This window comes from Ranitomeya variabilis, chromosome 1, assembly GCF_051348905.1.
Source record: "Ranitomeya variabilis isolate aRanVar5 chromosome 1, aRanVar5.hap1, whole genome shotgun sequence".
NCBI classification, from domain to species: domain Eukaryota; kingdom Metazoa; phylum Chordata; class Amphibia; order Anura; family Dendrobatidae; genus Ranitomeya; species Ranitomeya variabilis.
In genome coordinates this window covers 757,738,922-757,762,209 of record NC_135232.1, presented here as the reverse complement: position 1 = coordinate 757,762,209, position 23,288 = coordinate 757,738,922, and the positions used below count along the sequence as shown (strand labels likewise).

Below are 23,288 nucleotides of genomic sequence, written 5' to 3'. Positions count from 1 at the left end.
GCCATGCATACCAGGACGGGGACGGGGAGCCATGCATACCAGGACGGGGACGGGGAGCCATGCATACCAGGATAGGTATGAGGGGACAATGCATACCCGGCTTATACTCGAGTCAATAAATTTTCCCAGTTTTTCTTGGCAAAATTAGGTGCTTCAGCTTATTCTCGGGTCAACATATGCTCGAGTGTATACGGTACATCTTTCTAGGTGACAAAACTTCTGTCAAAAATAAAGATAATTTCAAAGCGAAACACCAAATACTGCATGAAAAATACACCAGTGGGTATTCCAGAACCCAACGTAATTTTCAAGTCTCACATTCCCTTATACACAGAATTCTTTATAAAAAAAAAGTGGTCTCAACTATACCAAAGTTACATACAATTGCTGTAGCACACTTTTTCGTTTACAACACAATAACAGTTTGGATCAAAGACAGACTCAAAGATGTGCATTGACATTGAAACTTTTACTGAGTTGCTGAATCCAGCGTTCAGTTACAAATAGAAAATGTAGGAATTAATTGAAGGCACATAGTCTAAATAAAACTGTATACATATATATATATATATATATTACAAACTTATAAATATGCGTAGAAGACCTGCGTGTGTCAGGACACAATCAGTAGCACACACAAGTCATAATAACTTAATTGTAAAATGTGATCGATCACAGGCACTGAAGTGATCTCACAGGGTACACATAAAGATAACGTGACAGAATGGAGGGGACAGCAGCTCCTCTTGGCCCCTTTTACTGCCAAAGAGGCATGCATTTAAAATTCCAGAGAAATGTTTTGCAGAGCCCCTCTCCTGACAGGTAATAGGGGGATAAATACCTGAGATAAAAACCGGCATTTAATGAACAAAGACGCACAACATAATAGCAGTCGAGCAGTGGTGCACACTAATCTGGTGTACATAGCAAGGCACTGGTTGAGAGACATTGCATATTATTATTTGCTATAGTGGTAGTCACGATAAGGTAATGCTTTTATACACGGTTCCAATCATGGAATCACCAGGAGTCATGCTTCAATCTTTGGCTGACAAGTGGGTGCCTGAAGAAAGGGTGGGACAAGTCTGTTAATCAAGACCCATGGCCAGATTTTCACAACTTGTCTCAGGAGAATAGAGAGTTAACAATCTAGAGATGGCAGGGCAGAAAATTGGCATATAAAGAAATCTCGTGAAGGCAGCGAGCCAAAAAAGTCTGCACCCACAGCACTGACCAATGTGTCACCACTGGTGATGTGAATGCAAGCTGCAAAAGGACAGAGAAAGAATCAGCATTTGGATAGAGCAATAGTTTTGTTCTTCTCTGTATGACAGAATTTTAATGATTTAACTATAGCTGAGGCCAATAGGACAAGAAAGATTTGTCCCCAACCTCATATTTACCAATACATTCAATAACTTAACGTCCAGTCATAACCCAAAAGAGAACTAAAGACATGACTTGATTAGTTGACCAGATTTGTCCCATTTCACCAATACAAGTTGGGTTCATCTATTCCTAAGTAAGATTCCCCCAGCAAACAGAAAAGAGCACGTGATGTGGGCAAAAATGCCACGGATTCGATTATTTCTTGCAAGCAGTAGAGGTAATGAGTGTGTACTGAATGAATCTAGCCATTATTAGGTGTCTTTCTGTTTGCATCGTCGACACGGAGTACTGCACAGCCGCTGACGAGAAGTGCTGCAGATGTCCCTTTTTACATTTTTGATGGAGCAGTCAAAAGGAGAAGTGCACTGGAAAGGAAACAGGAAAAAACACACAGTCCCTTAAAATGTGAGGAAAATAAGAAAAATATTTGTCTTTGGCATAAAACGTAAAACAATGTCTGCCTCTGTCTGACAAACTGTACCCAGCCTGAGACATACAGTTATGGAAATAAATATTTATATACAAACATACCCTGAGCAGAGACCCAGGCCCCATCTATCCACAGGGAGGAGGTCATGGGGCAGCAAATAGTGCAAAGATTAGCAAGGGTTAAAATAACGATTAAAAGATCAGTCTTTTCCCACCCCTTCTCCATGTATACATTTATACTGATCACGCATGCTATTGCTCTGCAAAAGGCTCGTTTAGCCAGCAGTGTATAAAGCTCGGCAGAGGAGACAATAAAGTGCTGTGCGCTCATGAACACAGAAGAACCTATGTACACGGGAACATGTATCCCAAAGCCTATCCTAAGCTGCTCAAACAAATGAGCAGGGAAACACAGTGCTGTGCTCCTGGTGTGAGTTCTGCATCATTCAAGTCCCACAAAACAGGGACAAACTGCAGGTTACAGCACCTGATGTGTCAGCCAGTTAGTAAGAAAGGGGTCTTGCTAGCTTCTATGTTGGGATGTTACAATAAACCTCTGCATGACACTTGGTCCTCTGAGAATGGTGAATAGTGTACTGCTTGCTTTGGCCTATGAGACTTCAGATTTGTTTTTATATTTTTGAAATCTAGTATAATGGCTTCTCCAACAAACCGCATCAGACTGCTGGAGCAGAGCTGCTGGTCTGATATCACTGGGAAAACTTTAGTTGTCAGTCTGTACCCCAGAAGTTGTTCTGTTCCCCTCCATACTGGATGACACTCTGGCGGTCCACAGGTGATGGATCATTTGCTTTTTGAAGCATCTCCTCTATGATCTCTTTGACATTAACCGACTCGTTGAGGAAAAAGTCACTAGATAGGATACTCCCTAGAGGTTCTGGGTAAGGATATCCATGCAGTCCCTGCGTGGTTGGCAGTGGAGGACTACAAGTCAAGTCCAAAACGTCAGGTTGTGGAAAAGGTGCTGGCTGAAACATAGGTAAAGAGAAGTCCAAAGGGAGGGATGAGGAGGGCAGAAGGGGCATAGACTGGCGAAGAGCGTTCTGACGGGATTCCTCATGCTTGCGTTTTACACTCATATCCATTTGCTTGAGCTCCTCTTGGACCTTATACACACATAGCTCTGGAATTTTTATGCCTGGACAGTGGAGAAAGAAAAAGAAAAAACACAATTATGTTGACATTCATGCATAGGATGTCTTGTAGGTACTCGGTGACAGCTACTTACCCACTTGCTTGTGTTTGTCCTTAGTTTTTAAACGTACAATCTGTAGGTAACTACTGCTTGTTATGTCAGAAATCACAGATGCCATCCGACTCCAAACTCGGAGCAAAGAGCCACACAACATGTAATAATGTCGAAGACGTAGACCTTGTATACACTCCTTTCCTTGTTGCACTGTTTTACAATTGCCATTCCTACATATTGAAATAAATAAAGCCTTGAAAAAAACATATTAAACAACAATATTTGCTTGTCATAAACTTCTATGGGAAGGGAAAAAAAATAAAACTAAGATGTCTGCCTCAGCAATCACAGGTGTAATGGTGAGAGACTAAGAATTGTCCAGCTTCAAGGTAGTCGTGTCATCAGGTTGTTTGGGATATAAAAAAAAACAAAAGCTCCTCAATCTGTAGCTTGGATTTTGTGGATGCAGCGCAGGACACTCACTCCATGGCAGGCACCGGAAATATTGATGTCACAGTTCTTCCATGGCAGGACCACTTGGGGCCTGTTATTGGCTGCAGTGATCAGGTGAGTAGAACAGTGCGTCATCAGAGAAACATATGATAAAGCGCTGTTCTAGACACCTGGCACGCCTAACATTCCCGAGAAATCATTGCCAGCATGGAGCACCCAGCGTTAGCTCCACAGGTGTGGTGGCAGATTTTGGGATTTTCACAGAATCCAAGCTTCTGGTTAAGTTTTCGTTTCATTTAGCCTGGACAACCAGGGCTATGGAGTCGGAGTTGTGGAGTTGGAATCCGTTTTGGTGAAGTTGGGGTCAGTATAAAATGGACTGACTCCTAAAATATAGAATACATTGGGTACAATAGTACAATGCAGGATGTGCTGTAAACGTTTTCCTAAGAATTTGGGAACAATATGAAATGTCCTATCAATGTCTGTTCTGTTCCCGATCTAAAGATCTCGGCTTTTAGTTGAGATGAATCTGTGCTGCACTTTATGTACATGCTCAGTAGTGAGGCAGTGCTGTGGGGTCGGGAGTCAAGGAAATGTCCTATAAATGTCTGTTCCTGATCTAAGGAACTGGGCTCTTAGGTGAGATGAATCTGTGCTGCACTTTATGTACATGCTCAGTAGTGAGGCAGTGCAGTGGAGTCTGGAGTCAGGGAAATGTCCTATAAGTGTCTGTTCTGTTTCCGATCTAAGGATCTCGGCTTCAAGTTGAGATGAATCGGTGCTGTACTTTATGTACATGTTCAGTAGTGAGGCAGTGCTGTGGGGTCGGGAGTCAAGGAAATGTCCTATAAATGTCTGTTCCTGATCTAAGGATCTGGGGCTTTTAGGTGAGCTGAATCTGTGCTGCACCTTATGTACATGCTCAGTATTGAGGCAGTGAAATGGGGTCAGGGAAATGTCCTATAAGTGTCTGTTCTGTTCCCAATCTAAGGATCTCGGCTTTTAGTTGAGATGAATCTGTGCTGCACCTTATGTACATGCTCAGTAGTGAGGCAGTGCTGTGGAGTCAGGAGTCAGGGAAATGTCCTATAAGTGTCTGTTCTGTTCCCGATCTAAGGATCTGGGCTTTTAGTGGAGATTAATCTGTGCTGCACCTTATGCACATGCTCAGTAGTGAGACAAAGCTCTGAGGTCAGAGTCAAAGGTTTGGCTTACTGATGGGACAGCCCTGTGGACAACACCATTTGTTTATTTTTAAAACCACTTTTCTATGCTACCCTTACGATACAGACTCTGAACAAAGACAAATTATCTTACCACATGGTATGGGAGCAGTTGCTTAAAGAAAATTCATACTGACGATCCCAATGCTCCTGAGCCTCCAGTGCAGATACCTGCAAGTTATTAAAATCAAAGGTTTGTAGCACATCAATCTCAGACAATGAACACATACCAACATTAAGCCTGCATCACTTGCTTTCACATTTTGGGGCAGCACAGCCCAGCATTGCTCTAAAAGTAAAGTCCAGGTAAAACTTTATTTTGCCCAGCACCAAGGAGATTCTGGGATTCAAACAAATGATTCATGTGTTCTGCATTAGAACTATTACTATATCAGTTTTTGGCTGAACTTTGTATTTTTTAAAAGTCTTAAATATTACCTATTAAAAGGAATGTATTTCTTTTGAATTAACCCCTTAATGACTGCAAATATGCATTAAAACAGCGGTCGTTAAGGAGCCTCATTCCCTACCGCTATTTTAAAACGGAAACCGTGACGTATGTGCTGAGCGTAAAACACAAGAATGTGATCCCGCCTTATTCGGAAAGCAATCAAAAAATGTTATGTACCCCAAAATGTTCCCAATAAAACCTTTAATTTATCTCACAGAAAACCAGCCCCCACTCAGGTCCTTCATCTGTCACTGGTAAAAGATTCTGGAAAAGTGACATGGCTCTCATCCCCCAAATAAAATACAGTTAAATCTGCACTCACACATCCCCCTTCTTCTGAGCCCCACTGTGCCTAAACCACAGTTAGGGGCCACATGTTTAGCATTAGTGTAGCAAGGAGAGTCCTCCAGGGTGCAAGTGCGTGTCGCCAGCAACACAAGCTGGGCACCATGTATGGGGGCACTACACTGTATGGGCGTACAATGTATGGGCACTAAACTGGCATACTTGCAATTCTCAAGAAAAAAAGCCTGGCATGGATGTTACAAAATAGTCACTGCAGATGTATTCATAGAGAGGTGCAGCTTCTACAATGTGGTCACTTTTGGGGTTATGCTGCTGCTCTGGCACCTTCGGGGCTCAGCAAACTTTGCCTACAAACTATCTTAAGGCACTAAAAGCCATATAGCGCAGCCCTGACGTGTGGCAAAACAGATTCTGACGACATATGGGGCATCACCGCATTCAGAAGAAACTGTAAGAAATTGTAGGTTCTGGTTTCACCTATCAACCCTTGCGTAAGTGACAAATACGCAACAAATAAAAAAAAATCATTTTTACCACTAAAATGTTTAACTTGCATGTCCCAATGTCACAAAATTCTGTGACGCACCTGTGTGTTAAAAAAAACAAAACAAAAACCTCACTACACTCCTACAAAAAATAATACAATGTTAGAGTGCTAAGTGGTTGATACCTTTTAATGGCTAACTGAAAAGATGGTAACAAATAAAACCTCTAGGTGAATTCCTTAAGCAGTGAAGTTTCCAATATGGAGTCATATGTAGGGGTTTCTGCTGATCTGGCAGAATCTGCGTTCCCATCCGATCCCTTCCATGTGCCCAAACTGTAGTGTATATCCACATACGGGGTACTGCCACATTCAGTAGGAACCATAAAAAGATCAGAAACACTTCAGCATGGCAGCATCTTCTAAATACTGACTTTCTTTAGTAATACATCTTCTATTATTTTGACTGCTAATTGTAAACAGCGTAGTGAGACATGGATGTTTTAGCCGATATAATAAAAGTTACCTTTCATATACATTCATCTGTTGATGGAGGCAAGGTATTATTTGTCTAATAGGACAATCTGTAAATAGTGTGATCTGCACAGAATACCAACTATCACAACGCCTCTCAAGTGCTCTGGTTAACCATATTGTCTACTGGATGCATTTCCCATCACATAGCACCATACATTTACCAACACTGTTGGCCATAACGCTTCTACATTTGAACGTATAATAGTCTGATCACTAGTATCGCAGTATATAGTGAAAATGTCAGTCTCCTATGAAGCTCAGCCTCTCCTATAGCCTCACAGAAGTACAGAGTACAGAGATGACAGCACCAGGTGCCTTCAGCAGGCTGTCATACTTCCCAATCAGTCTCCCGCGATTGCGTTGTGGGGTTCGATGGTAGCTGATGCATGTGTGAGATAGGTAACAGCGTTTGAATAGTTAACAGTCACCTAATTACAAATATTGCCGGCATCTGCTGCATATGGAGGGAGCTCGCTCCAGAGGCTCATCCACACTATGTAGGAAGGGGTTAAGTAGCTCTACCTAGTGGTCTGTACAGTCATGGCCAAAAGTTGAGAATGACACAAATTTTGCTTTTCAAAAAGTTTGCTCCTTCAGTTTGTATAATGGCATTTTTATATTAACTCTGCATCGTTATGAAGAGAAATCATATGAATTACTTGCTATGAAAATTTACGTAAAAGGGTGGTCCAAAGGCAAAGTCATTTTCCTCCTAAATCCCTATCTATTTAATGCCATAATCTAAACTATTTTCTACTATACTTGATTTAAAAATTCCCACTGCTTCCCTAACTCCACTATTACACTAAGGGTACCGTCTCACATAACGATTTACCAACGATCACGACCAGCGATACGACCTGGCCGTGATCGTTGGTAAGTGGTTGTGTGGTCGCTGGGGAGCTGTCACACAGTCAGCTCTCCAGCGACCAACGATGCCGAAGGCCCCGGGTAACCAGGGTAAACATCGGGTTACTAAGCGCAGGGCCGCGCTTAGTAACCCGATGTTTACCGTGGTTACCAGCGTAAAAGTAAAAAAAAACAAACAGTACATACTCACATTCCGGTGTCTGTCCCCCGGCGTTCTGCTTCTCTCCACTGTGTCTGTGCCAGCCGGAAAGCACAGCGGTGACGTCACCGCTGTGCTCGCTTTCCGGCCGGCCGGCGCTCACAGTGCAGAGAAGCAGAACGCCGGGGGACAGACACCGGAATGTGAGTATGTACTGTTTTTTTTTTACTTTTACGCTGGTAACCACGGTAAACATCGGGTTACTAAGCGCGGCCCTGCGCTTAGTAACCCGATGTTTACCCTGGTTACAAGCGAACGCATCGCTGGATCGCTGTCACACACAACGATCCAACGATGACAGCGGGAGATCCAGCGACGAAAGAAAGTTCCAAACGATCTGCTACGACGTACGATTCTCAGCAGGGTCCCTGATCGCTGCTGCGTGTCAGACACAGCGATATCGTATGGATATCGCTGGAACGTCACGGATCGTACCGTCGTAGCGACAAAAGTGCCACTGTGAGACGGTACCCTAACTGCTATTCTATTTTTTTCCTACCTCCTTTCTGATGATGCGAAGGTTGAGAGTCCCAGTGCATGCTAGGATACTCAAACGAAGCGTCATTAGGGGGCAGAGGCAGTGGTCACTGTCACATTCCCCTTCCTCCTCCCTAAAATGAAGCGTCATCAGTAACGCTCGTTTCCGGGTCAGGTCTAGTCCCTGCACACTATGCAATGAGAACAATCACAGTGTGGCTGACTCGGATCAGCAGTAACAGGCAATAGAGCGGTGACAGAATATCTGACAGGCAGAGACCAGCGCCGCCCCAGCAAGTCACTGGTCTCTCAACACAGGGTATTCTGACACCGCTCTGTTACCGGTTCATTACGGTTGATCTGTGCCAGCAACAAGGAGCACGCTGTGACTGTGCCCATAGCACAAAGACTAGCCCAGTCCCTGAAACCAACGTCACTGATGACACGTCATTTCAAAAAGGAGGCACGGGCTGCGACCGTGACTGCAGCCTCTGCACCCTGATGACGCTTTGTTTTAGTTACCAGCATGCACTGGGATTCTCAAACTAAGTGCCATCAGAAAAGAAGTAGGGAAAAAGTAGAATAGTAGTTAGATCAGTTAGATTAGTAAGTATATTCGATTATGGCATTAAATAGATAGGGACTTGGAATGAAAAAGACACTGCATTCAGACCAACCTTTTAACCCCTTTCTGACCTCGGACGGGATAGTACGTCTGAGGTCAGATCCTCCTCTTTGATGCAGGGCTCCGTCGGTGAGCCCACATCAAAGCCGTGACATGTCAGCTGTTTTGAACAGCTGACATGTGCGCGCAATAGCGGCGAGTGGAATCGCAATTCACCTGCCGATATTAACTACCGTAGTTAAATGCCGCATTTAACTACTGCTTCCGGCCGCGCGGCCGGAAATGCGCGCATCGCCGACCCCCATCACGTGATCGGGGGTCAGCGATGCATCAGGATAGTAACCATAGAGGTCCTTGAGACCTCTATGGTTACTGATGCCGGCCTGCTGTGAGCGCCACCCTGTGGTCGGCACTCATAGCAAGCCTGCAATTCAGCTATATAGGAGCGATCTGATGATCGCTGCCTATGTAGCTGAGCCGATTGAGTTGTGCCAGCTTCTAGCCTCCCATGGAGGCTATTGAAGCATGGCAAAAGTAAAAAAAAAAAAAAAAAAAAATGTTAAAAAAAATATGAAATAGGGAATAGTCGCATCTTTGTGGAGCTCCTGCCCAGCGCTGGTTACCCACCGAATTTAATTAACTAAACATCGTGAAAATAACCCCCCTTGACGGATAAAAAGTTGTGCCTGACCCTGGAACAGTTTATAGAGGATTGGTGGATCCCGTCCCGGCACGGAGCCCAGGTCCTGAGGGGAGAGAGGGAGTGAGGGTGAAGACGTCACCATCTTTAACAGAACCACAAGCAGACCTGCACCGGACTACAGAGGACGCAGAGAGGTACGGGCTTCCCTCCTCCCCTCGCGCCCTCTCCTACTGAGACTAGCCGCTCACGCGGCTCTCTGCTTACCGGTGGGGACGGCTCCTCCAACCCGGCACCTCTGGCGGTGCCCTGCGACGTGCTGCACCACCGTTACAACCACCCGGCCTCTGTGCCATACGGCGTGCTCTGCGCAACACAGCGGTTAGAGCCGTTACCGGACAGACTCACCTTCCGTGGCTCTTTTTCCCCTGGCGGTATGGTGGATATCCCGGACACTTCCCTGACAGCGGTACGTGGGGGCTGGGAATTTCCCGCCAGTCCCAGCGCCATCTTGGACCTGCCGCACGATGCAGAGAGAGCCCCTGCACGCTTGACCGGGGAGCTGTGCCGGACTGGGGTCACTTCCCACCTGCGGCTTATAGCTGAGCGCTGTCTCCTGCTCCCCCATACCCATACTGCTTGGCGGCTGGGGGGCTGGAGTGATTGTCTGTGGCTAGAACGCACATTGCATTCGGTGTGCACTTGTACAAGGAGCTATATCTTGTGCCGAGATCTCTCCCCATCTACAGCTTATAATTACACTTCATCTCCTACTGCCCATACCCTTTTGTTTATATCCAGCTGCAGTCCAATTAATACAGTAACCCTTTGCTGCCTTGAGAAATGGACTCTTCTAAACTAAAAGGAGAATAGATAAGAAGCAACGCTTTTATTTTCCTTCTGGGCTCTTTTTTCCACTGCAGACTCAAGTGCATCACGATAAAGAAAAGACTCTAGAAGACAGAGGGGGCTGCAGAGAACATAAATGTGTACCTCACTCTGACTGTAGCCACCTCTCCTTCACAACTCAGCGCTGCATCTTCTTTCTTGCTGTCTTTCTCACACCAACTTCTGAGCTACGCTTACAGAAGAATAACCGCATTTCTAACAACTTAACGCGCAACAAATATTTACATAGTTTTCAGACTTCAGTCCCCCTGTATCACCGGTGTCCTCCTAGGACTCATAAATCAATAGCACAATAACCCCTTTTTGACGCTTAGAGAAAGAGACTGTCTTCTAAAAAAAAAACAAAAAAAAAACAAAAAACGCTTTCTATTTGACCCTTGGACATCTTTCCACTTCAGACTCATATACATTAGGACAAAGAAGGTGCCCTAGAAGACACATCTAGCGACATCTAGTGCTCAATCTCAGAACTGGTGATACATTCTATAATACACAAAAAAGACTCAACTGGTCACCAATCGTCCTCACTGATACAATAGCGGCACCTAGTGTCCATGTTGAACTCTAATTCCGTGCACATTATGAGGATTATTTAAAAAATCCTCTTCTCAGAGGCGCATGTGCGGTCCTCGGCGGTGACAGTCATGTCTTGCTGATCTCCGCTACCCGACCTACTTATTTAGGCCCTAATCAGCACCTGAACTACGCCAAGCACACCGCAACTGGACTCACTGCACTCTCGGGTGACCCTCTTCCTGGCGATGCCTAAGAAGGGAGGCGCGACACAAACACCGGGCCGTAATATCGCAGATCTTTTTCAGAGCAGCGCCATTTCCAAGATGACTACTACGACTTCTCTCCCCTCGGCCTCTACGGGGAACACGGGAGATATAATAGACCAAGATGAGACCAGTGCCCATATGGAGACAACGATCTCCACGGCAGCTCTTACCAGGTCCTTGCAAGAGACTTTCCGGTCAGAACTTACCTCAGCTATGCAGAAGATCTCCTCCCAGATACACGACATTATGCAGCGTACGGCGGCCCTGGAGGAAAAGATGGACGCCACTGCAGATGCCTTAGAAGAAGATCGTGAAACCCTCAAACTACATGCAGAGCGTGTCGCAGAGCTAGAACTCCGATGCGAAGACTATGAGAACAGATCACGTCGGGGTAACCTGCGGATCAGGGGACTCCCCGAACATATTGTGGCTCTCAAAGACACTGCTACTGCTCTTTTCACCGCGCTACTCCCTGACACAGATCAGTCTATGCTGCATATCACCAGAATCCATAGAGCCCTGGGCAGGCCGCGCAATAGTGATGTGCCCAGGGATGTGATCCTAAAACTACATTATGAGGAAGCACGAGATCTAATCCTGAATGCTGCACGTGATAATCCAAACCTGCCGGGACTGCCATCTTCAGTACATATCTATGCGGATATCGCGTCAACCACCCTCGCCAGGAGGAGATCCCTCAAACCAGTAACATTAGCTTTGCAGACGGCACAGATTAAATACAGATGGAGCTTTCCCTTCGCCCTCATCTTTACATGCAACTCCCAACTGTACACCTGCCGTACACTAGAAGAAGGGAAACAAGCCATGCTTAAAGCTGGGATCCCGATCTCTATAGAGACTTCAGCCATGCCACAGAGAAAACCAAGACCGCCAAGAGAATGGCAAAACACCCCCAGAACGAGGAGCCAAAACGCACGGATCGTCTGATATGTCTAACTTACAAGAACATCTACCTTGTTTCCTGAGGGGCGGAGTGGGCTGATATTGTTCATCCTGATTGCTCCTGGAATTGAGGGAAAGGAGATGATAGTTCTTTACCGTCTCTCCTTTCAGCCCTTCAGAATTAGTAATTGTATACTGATTGTTTATATAGTTAATCTATTCTGACTTTAAACGCAAGAGGTCCATCAGATTCCTGCATCTCTAATCGACCCTATTTCTTCCCTACCTTACCTCTCTCTGATTCCCCCCTGCCTTCCCCTTTCTCCCCAACAATTCCCATACCGCAGTTCCCCCCTTTCCTCCTCCCTCCCCCCCTCCTTCCCCCCTTTCCCCTCTCCCTTCTCTTCCCCACATCCCTCCTTCCCCCCTCCTCCCCTCCCTTTCTCCTTCTCCACCTCCCCCCCCTTCCTTCCCCCTCCTTCCTTCCTCCTTCCCCTCCTCTCCTTCCTCTTCCCCCTTCCCCCCCCCTTTTTTTTTTTTCCTCTCTCCTCCCCTTTGCACCTATCTCTCTATCAAGGGCCTGAATGTCGGGTTTACAACATGCTGCCTAAACTTGGCGACACCTGGTACTCCACCTAATATGGTAAACCAGATCGCCATACTTTCCGGATTTGATATCCGTTTGTTAACATTAATTGTTATGTTTGTCTTTGTCTACCCCCAGTCTGTTTCCTTCCTATTGTTTTCCCACAGAGAGCACCACTGCACTTACCAATCAACTCAACAACTGCTAATCGGGAACACAGTTCTGGACCCCGCTCGGACCTCCTCATTCTTCAGCAGTAAATATTCACTGAAAAATGTGTAATGTTATTTCTCATAATGTCCGAGGATTCAACTCGCCCATTAAACGTAAGAAAGCCTTCCTTGATTACTCAAAGCACGCACCAGACATTATTTGTCTCCAGGAGACCCATTTTTCCACCTCTTCCCACCCTAAGCATTTTGATGCCAATTATTCACAACACTATATGTCAAACTGGGATAAAAAAACGAGAGGTTTCGCCACTTTCATTAGAAATAACTTCCCATTCCAACTCATCAGCACACATTCGGACCTAGAGGGAAGATTTCTCATTACTCTTGGAACATCACGAAACCAGACAATTTGCATTGTTAATAGCTATTTACCCGCAACTTCCCAGAGATCGGTCTTTCAGCTAATTACATCAAAACTAGCCACTCTTACGTATGACCACCTTATCTGGTGCGGCGACTTTAACTTTATCATTAATCCTAAATTAGATAGCAGCGCTCAGAAGCGATCGGATATAACAAAAGCTGACAAAAAGAAAATCCAACACCTAATGAAAGACAACTGCCTGGTCGATGTATGGAGGGAACTAAATGGTCCTGTAAAGGGTTACACATACTTCTCACCTGCACATCAGTCCTATTCTCGAATAGACCTACACCTAACTACTGCAAGAACGATCCCATCGGTCCTATTCTCTCGTCATATTCCATCATCATGGTCTGACCGCGATGTTGTCCTATCGACATTTAAATTCAATGTCACCACCTCTAAATTATTCAAATGGAGACTGAACGAATCCTTACTTACTGACCCTACTACACTCTCTAAAATTAAAGAGGAGTTGGGACTGTACTTCCAGACCAATTCCACTGATGACACTTCCCCTGGACTAGTGTGGATGGCACATAAAAAATTTATTACCGGCTCACTAATCAAAATTGCGTCCAATGAAAAAAAAAAACAAAGATCTGAATTACAAACACGCTTAGAGACTAAACTTATGAAACTTGAACTTGCTAACCAAGCCACCACTTCCCTCTTTTTGATTAAACAAATCAGAGACACTAAGCTACAATTAGATACTATTCTTACAAACAAAACAGAGAGAGCGTTAACATGGACTAAAGGTACCTTCACACTAAGCGACGCTGCAGCGATACAGACAACGATGCCGATCGCTGCAGCGTCGCTGTTTGGTCGCTGGAGAGCTGTCACACAGACCGCTCTCCAGCGACCAACGATGCCGAGGTCCCTGGGTAACCAGGGTAAACATCGGGTTGCTAAGCGCAGGGCCGCGCTTAGTAACCCGATGTTTACCCTAGTTACCAGTGTAAAATGTAAAAAAACAAACAGTACATACTCACCTTCGCGTCCCCCGGCGTCCGCTTCCTGCACTGACTGAGCGCCGGCCCTAACAGCAGAGCGGTGACGTCACCGCTGTGCTGTGCTTTCACTTTACGGCCGGCGCTCAGTCAGTGCAGGAAGCGGACGGCGCGGGACGCGAAGGTGAGTATGTACTGTTTGTTTTTTTACATTTTACACTGGTAACCAGGGTAAACATCGGGTTACTAAGCGCGGCCCTGCGCTTAGTAACCCGATATTTACCCTGGTTACCATTGTAAAACATCGCTGGTATCGTTGCGATACACGGCGATCTGACGACCAAATAAAGTTCTGAACTTTAATCAACGACCAGCGATATCACAGCAGGATCCTGATCGCTGCTGCGTGTCAAACACAACGATATCGCTAGCCAGGACGCTGCAACGTCACTGATCGCTAGCGATATCGTTTAGTGTGAAGGTACCTTATGTCAACTTTTTATAAATACGCAAATAAACCTTCTGGCATGTTGGCACGTAGACTCAGATGCAAAGAATCCTTAAATAATCTCACCTCCATCAAAGATTCCAAAGGCAGAATTTCCGCACACCCGGATATAGTATACGAAACATTCCGAGACTACTATCAGAAACTATATACCTCCCCACAGATATCCTCACCACAATCCTTATCCTCCTTCCTAGATGAATTGAAAATACCTAAAATCCCCAACTCCTCGATAGACCAACTGCATACGCCAATATCTGAGGACGAAATTTCTGCAGTAATTAAAAACCTAAAGAAAAACAAAGCCCCCGGACCTGACGGCCTCACAGCACTATATTACAAGAAACTTACAAACATCCTCACACCGCACATTAAAAATTACTGTAATGCTCTACTAAATGGCACCCAGATGCCCCCTGAATTCTATATCGCCCATGTGACGGTAATCCCAAAACCAAAGAAAGACCATCTCCTTCCCAAGAATTATAGACCTATATCGTTGCTAAATGTTGACCTCAAACTCTTTACATCCATCATTACCACTAGACTCAACAAATTTTTGCCTACCCTTATTCACCGTGACCAAGTGGGGTTCATACCTAATAGACAAGGCCCCGACAATATTAGGAGAAATCTAAATATTATACATTCAGCGAACTACCACAAACAACCCCTACTACTATTAGCTTTAGACATAGAGAAAGCTTTCGACTCGGTCTCATGGTCCTACCTATTTGAAGTCCTATCCAGATTCGGCATCCCTCGCACCCTTATTTCATGCCTCCAACTATTGTACGACAGCCCTACAGCCTACCTGAAACTCCCGTCAACTAGACCTACCCCTATCAACATACAAAGGGGGACGAGACAGGGCTGCCCACTTTCTCCAGCCCTGTTTGCCATGGCAATGGAGCCACTAGCTGAGGCAATAAGGCTTAACCCGAACATACTTGGGCCTGTAGGACTTGGCGCACAATATAAGGCAAGCTTATTTGCGGATGATTTATTGCTGACCTTGTCCAGTCCACTTACCACTCTCCCAAATTTGTTTTCAGTTCTACGTAGATTTGAGTCGATCTCAGGACTCAAAACTAATGTTGACAAATCTGAAGCTCTATTTCTTAACACCACTAAGGACATGCAAACAAATATCATCTCCCAGTTCAAATTTGCAAAAAATGAACACTATATAACTTATCTCGGAGTCAATCTCACCTCTCATAGGTCGACCCTATTCAAGTGGAACTATCTCCCGTGAATAAAAAATCTCCGAGCTGACTTAACTAGATGGTCTGCCATGAAGTTGACCTGGTTGGGCAGATTGCATGCAATTAAAATGGTCTCTCTGCCTAGATTTCTGTACTTATTCCGCTCTCTCCCCATTCCGTTGCCCCATGAGACCTTACACGAGGTTCACTCTATGATTTCAAAATTTATTTGGCAGGGAAAAAAACCCAGAATCCGTCAAAAAACTATATTCATACACAGAAGGCTGGGGGGGGCTTTCCATGCCTAACTTCACACTGTATTACAAGTCGGCTCAGTTGGCCCAATTGACTAATGCCTGCGCTGCCAACCATGCTCCGAGATGGGTTGGCCTGGAGTCATCCCTCTTACTTCCGTTTTCCTTACCTGGCCTTATGTGGTCCACACAAAAACTACCAAAAGGCCTACACATTACAGCTCCTTTCACAGCACATTCCCTGATCCTTTGGAGGAAGGAAAGGTTTAAATTTGATCTCCAATCTAAGTCCGCCCCACTGACCCCCCTCTTCTGCAACCCCATGTTCCCACCAGGACTTGACCGACGTTCTTTTGCTTGGTGGAAGGTTAATGGAATTACCACTCTACAACACCTCTGCTCACCCTTTAATATAATTCTATCTAGACAAGAATTCTTCCATAAATACAATCCATCCATTAACAAAATCTTTCGTATCTATCAGGTTTTCCATTTTGCGGAACAGTTTCTACAACATAAAATCCCTTTTCGCGTGACTGGCTTTGAACAGAGGTGCATGGATGACCCACTGGGAAGGGGAACTATTTCTCTGCTATACAGATCTCTCAGTGCGGCACATGGAGTTGACAAACTACATTACATGAAACAGTGGGAGAAGACCTGGGTATCCAATTAACTTTGGAAAATTGGAGGCGATGCTGTGACACAGTTTCCAGGAGTAGTCATCAAGCCTCCCTGGCAGAGACATCCATTAAGGTCCTACACAGAACATACCAAGTCCCAAGTAAACTCCACACTATATACCCCAACATTTCAGATAAATGCTTTAGAGGATGTGGCGCAGTGGGAGATATGAAGCATATTTGGTGGGAATGTCCGATAGCCTCGACTATGTGGCGGGAAGTAGGATTAATAACACTGGTCAACAGCATTTTTGGTGCCAAAGATATTTCATCGAATTTAGGGTATTTTTGCGGTGCTGATTCTGAATATGTCATCAGTTTTGCCAGATTGGCTCAAGTTTTTGAGATTTTTGGTATCTTATTTATAGCACTTGTTGGTAAATGCGACGCATCATCTCATTAATTTCTTTGGATTAGTACTTGAACTGAGCAGTTCTCAATATAGTTTTGTGTTAATTAGTGTTCTAAAAGTTTGTTCATAGCTTGATTTTTGCACTAACTTTATGTTGTTGTCTGTTTTCCAGTGAAAAGCATGAACTCATCAAGAAGAAGTTGTCTTAACGATCCAGACTCATTCTGTTACATTTGTGGTGAATACACACTGCCAAAACATAGAAGAAACATAACAGACTTCGTAAAAAAAGTGTATTTTGCCTATTTTGGGGTTATGCTTGGGGACCAAGACAAGTTTTGGGCACCACACATAGTGTGCAAAGCATGTATCGAATTATTACGAAAATGGAGCAAAGGACAAAGAAAAAGCTTCAAATTTGGTGTTCCAATGGTGTGGAGAGAGCCAAAAAATCATCATGATGACTGTTATTTATGGTAAACACAGGTACAGGCACATCTTCACAATGAGGGACAGGCCTTCTTGCAGATTCCATGTTACTCCCATTTTCGTTTCTTATGCTTATTGAATCCTTGCACTTGCACTGCACAGAAATAACAGTCATCATGATGATTTTTTGGCTCTCTCCACACCATTGGAACACCAAATTTGAAGCTTTTTCTTTGTCCTTTGCTCCATTTTCGTAATAATTCGATACATGCTTTGCACACTATGTGTGGTGCCCAAAACTTGTCTTGGTCCCCAAGCATAACCCCAAAATAGGCAAAATACATTTTTTTTACGAAGTCTGTTATGTTTCTTCTATGTTTTGGCAGTGTGTATTCACCACAAATGTAACAGAATGAGTCTGGATCGTTAAGACAACTTCTTCTTGATGAATTCATGCTTTTCACTGGAAAACAGACAACAACATAAAGTTAGTGCAAAAATCAAGCTATGAACAAACTTTTAGAACACTAATTAACACAAAACTATATTGAGAACTGCTCAGTTCAAGTACTAATCCAAAGAAATTAATGAGATGATGCGTCGCATTTACCAACAAGTGCTATAAATAAGATACCAAAAATCTCAAAAACTTGAGCCAATCTGGCAAAACTGATAGCATATTCAGAATCAGCACCCCAAAAATACCCCAAATTCATTAAAATATTTTGGACACCAGAAAAAAAAATTTTTTTTTTGTTGACCTGTGTAATTGAAAAAATGTATGGCGGAGCAATACAACCTGACCCGGCCACATTCCTCTTGGGAGCCAAGTACCCAGGATTTACTAACAAATTCCACAGGCTGATAGGCCAGCTGCTTATGGCCACTAAGCTACATATAGCTACCAGCTGGAGGTCGCCATTTCTCTCTGTCCAAACAGTTAAGAGATAATCCTCTTATACGAACATATACATGCGACTAGGGAAGACTTGTGGGAGGCCTTCTACCAAATTTGGAAACCGTGGATGGATCTTAACACAAACTTGAATCTTGAACAAACCTTGACTATATCTATTTGAGACTCCATTATCCTGTGAGAGATTCTGATGACACTGGGGTTAGGCCAGCGTTGGGTGGGGTGCGGGGAGGTGGGAGGCGCAACTCATAAAACGGAACAAAGTATAACCTTGTCTTGTAAATATACTACAGCTTACCACGAAGTAAAGTGCAAAATCTCATTTCCCTCCGCATTTTCCCTCGTTTATGTCCCCCCATGTTCTTGTCTCGTCATATTTGTATCTTTGAATTTGAGTTAATATATGTATGGTTTTTCCACTTTGTTTTGATTTAAGCTTATTGAACTTCCTTGCAAGGGAAACTGTTGTTCAATTGCTATTTTATTGAAAATAAAAATTATTGAAACTAAAAAAATATGAAATAAATAAAAAAAAAAATAAAAGTTTAAATCACCCCCCTTTCGCCCCATTCAAAATAAAACAATAAAAGAAAAATCAAACCTACACATATTTGGCATCGCCGCATTCAGAATCGCCCCGATCTATCAATAAAAAAAAAGCATTAACCTGATCGCTAAGTGGCGTAGCGAGAAAAAAATTCGAACCGCCAAAATTACGTTTTTTTTGGTCACTGCGACATTGCATTAAAATGCAATAACGGGCGATCAAAAGAATGTATCTGCACCAAAATGGTATCATTAAAAACGTCTGCTCGGCACGCAAAAAAATAAGTCCTCACCCAACCCCAGATCACGAAAAGTGAAGACGCTACGGGTATCGGAAAATGGCGCATTTTTTTTTTTTTAGCAAAGTTTGGATTTTTTTTTCATCACTTAGATAAAAAAAGAACCTAGACATGTTAGGTGTCTATGAACTCATAATGACCTGGAGAATCATAATGGCAGGCCAGTTTTAGCATTTAGTGAACTTAGCAAAAAAGCCAAACAAAAAACCAGCGTGGGACTGCACTTTTGCAATTTCACCGCACTTGGAATTTTTTTCCCATTTTCTAGTACACGTCATGGTAAAACCAATGATGTCGTTCAAAAACTCGTCCTGCAAAAAATAAGCCCTCACATGGCCATATTGACAGAAAAATAAAAAAGTTATGGCTCTGGGAAGGAGGGGAGTGAAAAACGAACACGGAAAAACGGAAAATCCCAAGGTCATGAAGGGGTTAAATAACAAAACACACATTTTCACCGATTTTCAGCCCTGCCACAAAATAACCTGTTTACATCAATTCAACTAGGCAGCAGTTATCACTTTCATTGAATTAAGGAGCAGTCTGGTTACCGTACTTTTAAAAGGGTCTGGTGTTTGAAATCATTGTGTTCTTCACCTCCAAGGAAAAGTGCAGTCATCAGTGCTTTGCATCAAAAAGGGCTTTAAAGGGAACCTGTTAGCAGGATTGTGCTCAGTAACCTACACACACTCTCGGATCGGCCGTTATACTGATTAAAATAATACCAATAGCTGAAACGGCACAGGCACCGGTGGCGCCACCTTGGAGGAGGAACTGTTTTTCTTCTCTAGCAAGATGGTGCCGCCGATGCAGTAACAGCTATCAGATCACCTCTATATACACCGATAGCTGCTTTTTAATATCACGTTAACCTTAACCATATTAATTATATACACAGTAAACATGTGATTATGCTGCAGCACATGTGTCACAGCCAGCGCCTGCCTGTAGAAGGGTTTTTTTTTTTCAGTATGTATATATAATATTAATTATGTAAACTAGGAGGCAGGTCAGTGAGGGATCAGTGACCTGTCAGCAGGCTGCATTATGAATAAACAACAAAAATGATATCAATGGCTACAAGAGCCACTGCCAGCTCACCGACCACCGCAGGTGCACAGAACTCAGTCTATGACTTGGATGAGTAGTAACGAAAAATAGAAAAAGGTGATGTTCCAGCTCCTTAAAATAGATAATTCTTTATTAATCCATAAAAAATTTCTTCATCTGTATAAATCCTTGCACAAATGAAATGCATACATGTAGGAAAAAAGATTAATGCAACGCGGTTCGATATAATAAGATCTTAGTCATTGCAGAGCTCTACGTTCATGGAGATTACTTTCTTTTCTAGTCTTCACTAGCCTCTCACGAGAGCTATAGCAATCACCTGACTCTCTTGAAAGGTCCTAATCGGAATTTCTCCCTATTAATACTCAGGTGATCGGTAATATAATTAAAAAAACAAATAATAAATCTATAAAACACCAAAATTATAATTAAAAAGCTTAACAATAATGACACATCATTTCATTCTTCTTATTTAGGCCACATGGATATCTGGTTTACAGATTATATAGCCAAAATGCCTCTCTAGTAAGGAGGCGTCTTTTTATATCTCCCCCACGCGGGGGAGCTTTTACCTGCTCTATGCCTTGAATTGAGATTGCGGAGATGTCACCTTTATGATATGTCAAAAAATGTTTTGCTACCATCGAAATATTAGGTAATGAATACCTAATCAGAGCACCACATGAAGACCCCCCCAGAGGCCGCCCCAGGGCACGAGCAGATCATTAACTCAAAACTGAAAATAAAGATTAAATAACAACCACAAGACGGATTTCATCACCGGGTATCATTGTAATCTGTATAACGGTGTAAACCTGACACTGTCTGTAGGTTACTGCACACAATCCTGCCGACAGGGTCCCTTTAAAGGCAACCATTTATTGGATTATCAAGAACTTCAAAGAGGTTTAATTGCTGTGAAAAACACTCAAGAACACCCATTAAAGTCCAGAGAGCGCCAAAACCATCTCATACAGAGGGTTCTGCTACAGGATTGGTTTAATACCTATGCAGAGCGTGCCCAGAATGGGAGGAGGCAAGTGTCAGTGCATCTGCATGCAGTGTGACCCAAAAAGCTTTAGAAAGCTGCCCCGCTGTCAAAAAGAGCAGCAAGCAGGCCACTTCTCTCCAAGAAAAACATCAATATAAAACATCAACAGACTAAATTTCTCCTGGAATTATAATAATTGGACTGCAGAGGATGGGATACAGTTATTTTCCAGATATCTGGATGAATGGTTGCCTGGAGAATGAAAGGCGAGTGCTACCATGAGTCTTCTGTTATGCCAACAGTAAAGCATTCCGAGACCATTCATGTGTGGTTTTCATCCAGGGGAATGGGTTCACTCACAATATTGCCTGAGAACACTGCCATGAATGAAGAATTGTATCTAAACATCTTCCAAGATAACTTCTTCCAACAATGCAAGAGCATTTTGGTCATGAACAATTCTTTTCTCCAGCATCATGGACCAAAACGTTACAAGGAAAAAGTGATAACGAAGTGGCTCAGACAACAAAACATTGAAATTGTGGGTCCATGGAAAGGAAATTGCTGAGATCTCAATCCCTTTGTGAAAAAGTGGATGGACAAAATAAAAAATTGTGATAGACTCCGAGAGCTTAGACGAGAAAGGGCTGTCATCTGTCAGGATTTGGCCCTTAAGAGGATATCCAGCAAAGAATTGAGAAATAAGGAACAACATTATAAATAGAGTTTTTGTATAAATTTGATGCATTTATGAATAATACTGTAGAAACTTAAGAAATGCTTATAATTGTACTTTAATAACCATAGAAACATCAGACTAAATGATCCAAGAACACTGAAGCAGCAGAATGTATAAACCAAAACTTGTGTCCGTCTCAAAACTTTTGGTTACGACTGTGTAACAGCTATATTTATATTATTTTAAAGTAGATAAGACTTTGAAATGGAATTTGTGCTCACAGTACAAAAAAAAAAAAAAAAAACAGCTTTAAATATTTAGTTACTAGTACAATTTTCAAGTCAACCATTCTTCTAGCTGAAGTCCAGAATATTAAAGATCTGGATCAAAATGATCATAACACAACATGTCAGTTATTCTCACCCATATTTTCTGGCACCACTGCTAAAAATCTGTAAACCCAATATTTCTTTGCAAAAGCAGAATGAAAGTCCATGTTTTTGGATAAGGATGCCACTGGCTTTGAAACTCAAATCTGCACTCTTGTACTCCCCTGACACACTTGACTCAACATAGGGTACTGTCACACAGTGCCATTTTCATCGCTACGACGGTACGATTCGTGACGTTCTAGCGATATCGTTACGATATCGCAGTGTCTGACACGCAGCAGCGATCAGGGACCCTGCTGAGAATCGTACGTCGTAGCAGATCGTTTGGAACTTTCTTTCGTCGCTTGATCACCCGCTGACATCGCTGGATCGTTGTGTGTGACACCGATCCAGCGATGTGTTCGCTTGTAACCAGGGTAAACATCGGGTAACTAAGCGCAGGGCCGCGCTTAGTAACCCGATGTTTACCCTGGTTACCAGCGTAAACGTAAAAAAAACAAACAGTACATACTCACATTCCGGTGTCTGTCCTCCGGTGTCTCAGCTTCTCTGCACTGTGAGCGCCTGCCGGCCGGAAAGCGAGCACGGCGGTGACGTCTGACGTCACCGCTCTGCTTTCCGGCTATGGCGCTTACACAGTGGAGAGAAGCAGAACGCCGGGGGACAGACACCGGAATGTAAGTATGTACTGTTTGTTTTTTTTACGTTTACGCTGGTAACCAGGGTAAACATCGGGTTACTAAGCGCGGCCCTGCGCTTAGTAACCCGATGTTTACCCTGGTTACCCGGGGACTTCGGCATCGCTCCAGCGCCGTGATTGCAAAGTGTGACCGCAGTCTACGACGCTGGAGCGATAATCATACGACGCTGCGACGTCACGGATCGTGCCGTCGTAGCGATGAAAATGGCACTGTGTGACAGTACCCTAACT

The 23,288-nt window shown here is 43.7% G+C and overlaps 1 protein-coding gene across 1 annotated transcript in view; it reads right to left on the bottom strand.

Moving 5' to 3' along the window:
• Nucleotides 1-450: 450 nt before the first annotated feature.
• SBNO2 (strawberry notch homolog 2) overlaps nucleotides 451-23,288 on the bottom strand; it is a 129,506-nt gene continuing 106,668 nt past the window's right edge. Inside the window, exons 30-32 of the mRNA XM_077271295.1 lie at nucleotides 4,802-4,878; nucleotides 3,068-3,258; nucleotides 451-2,977 (exon numbers count right to left, since the gene is read on the bottom strand). Coding sequence (XP_077127410.1) covers nucleotides 2,550-2,977; nucleotides 3,068-3,258; nucleotides 4,802-4,878 — 696 coding nt within the window. The 3' untranslated portion in view covers nucleotides 451-2,549. The remainder of the gene's footprint in view (nucleotides 2,978-3,067; nucleotides 3,259-4,801; nucleotides 4,879-23,288) is intronic.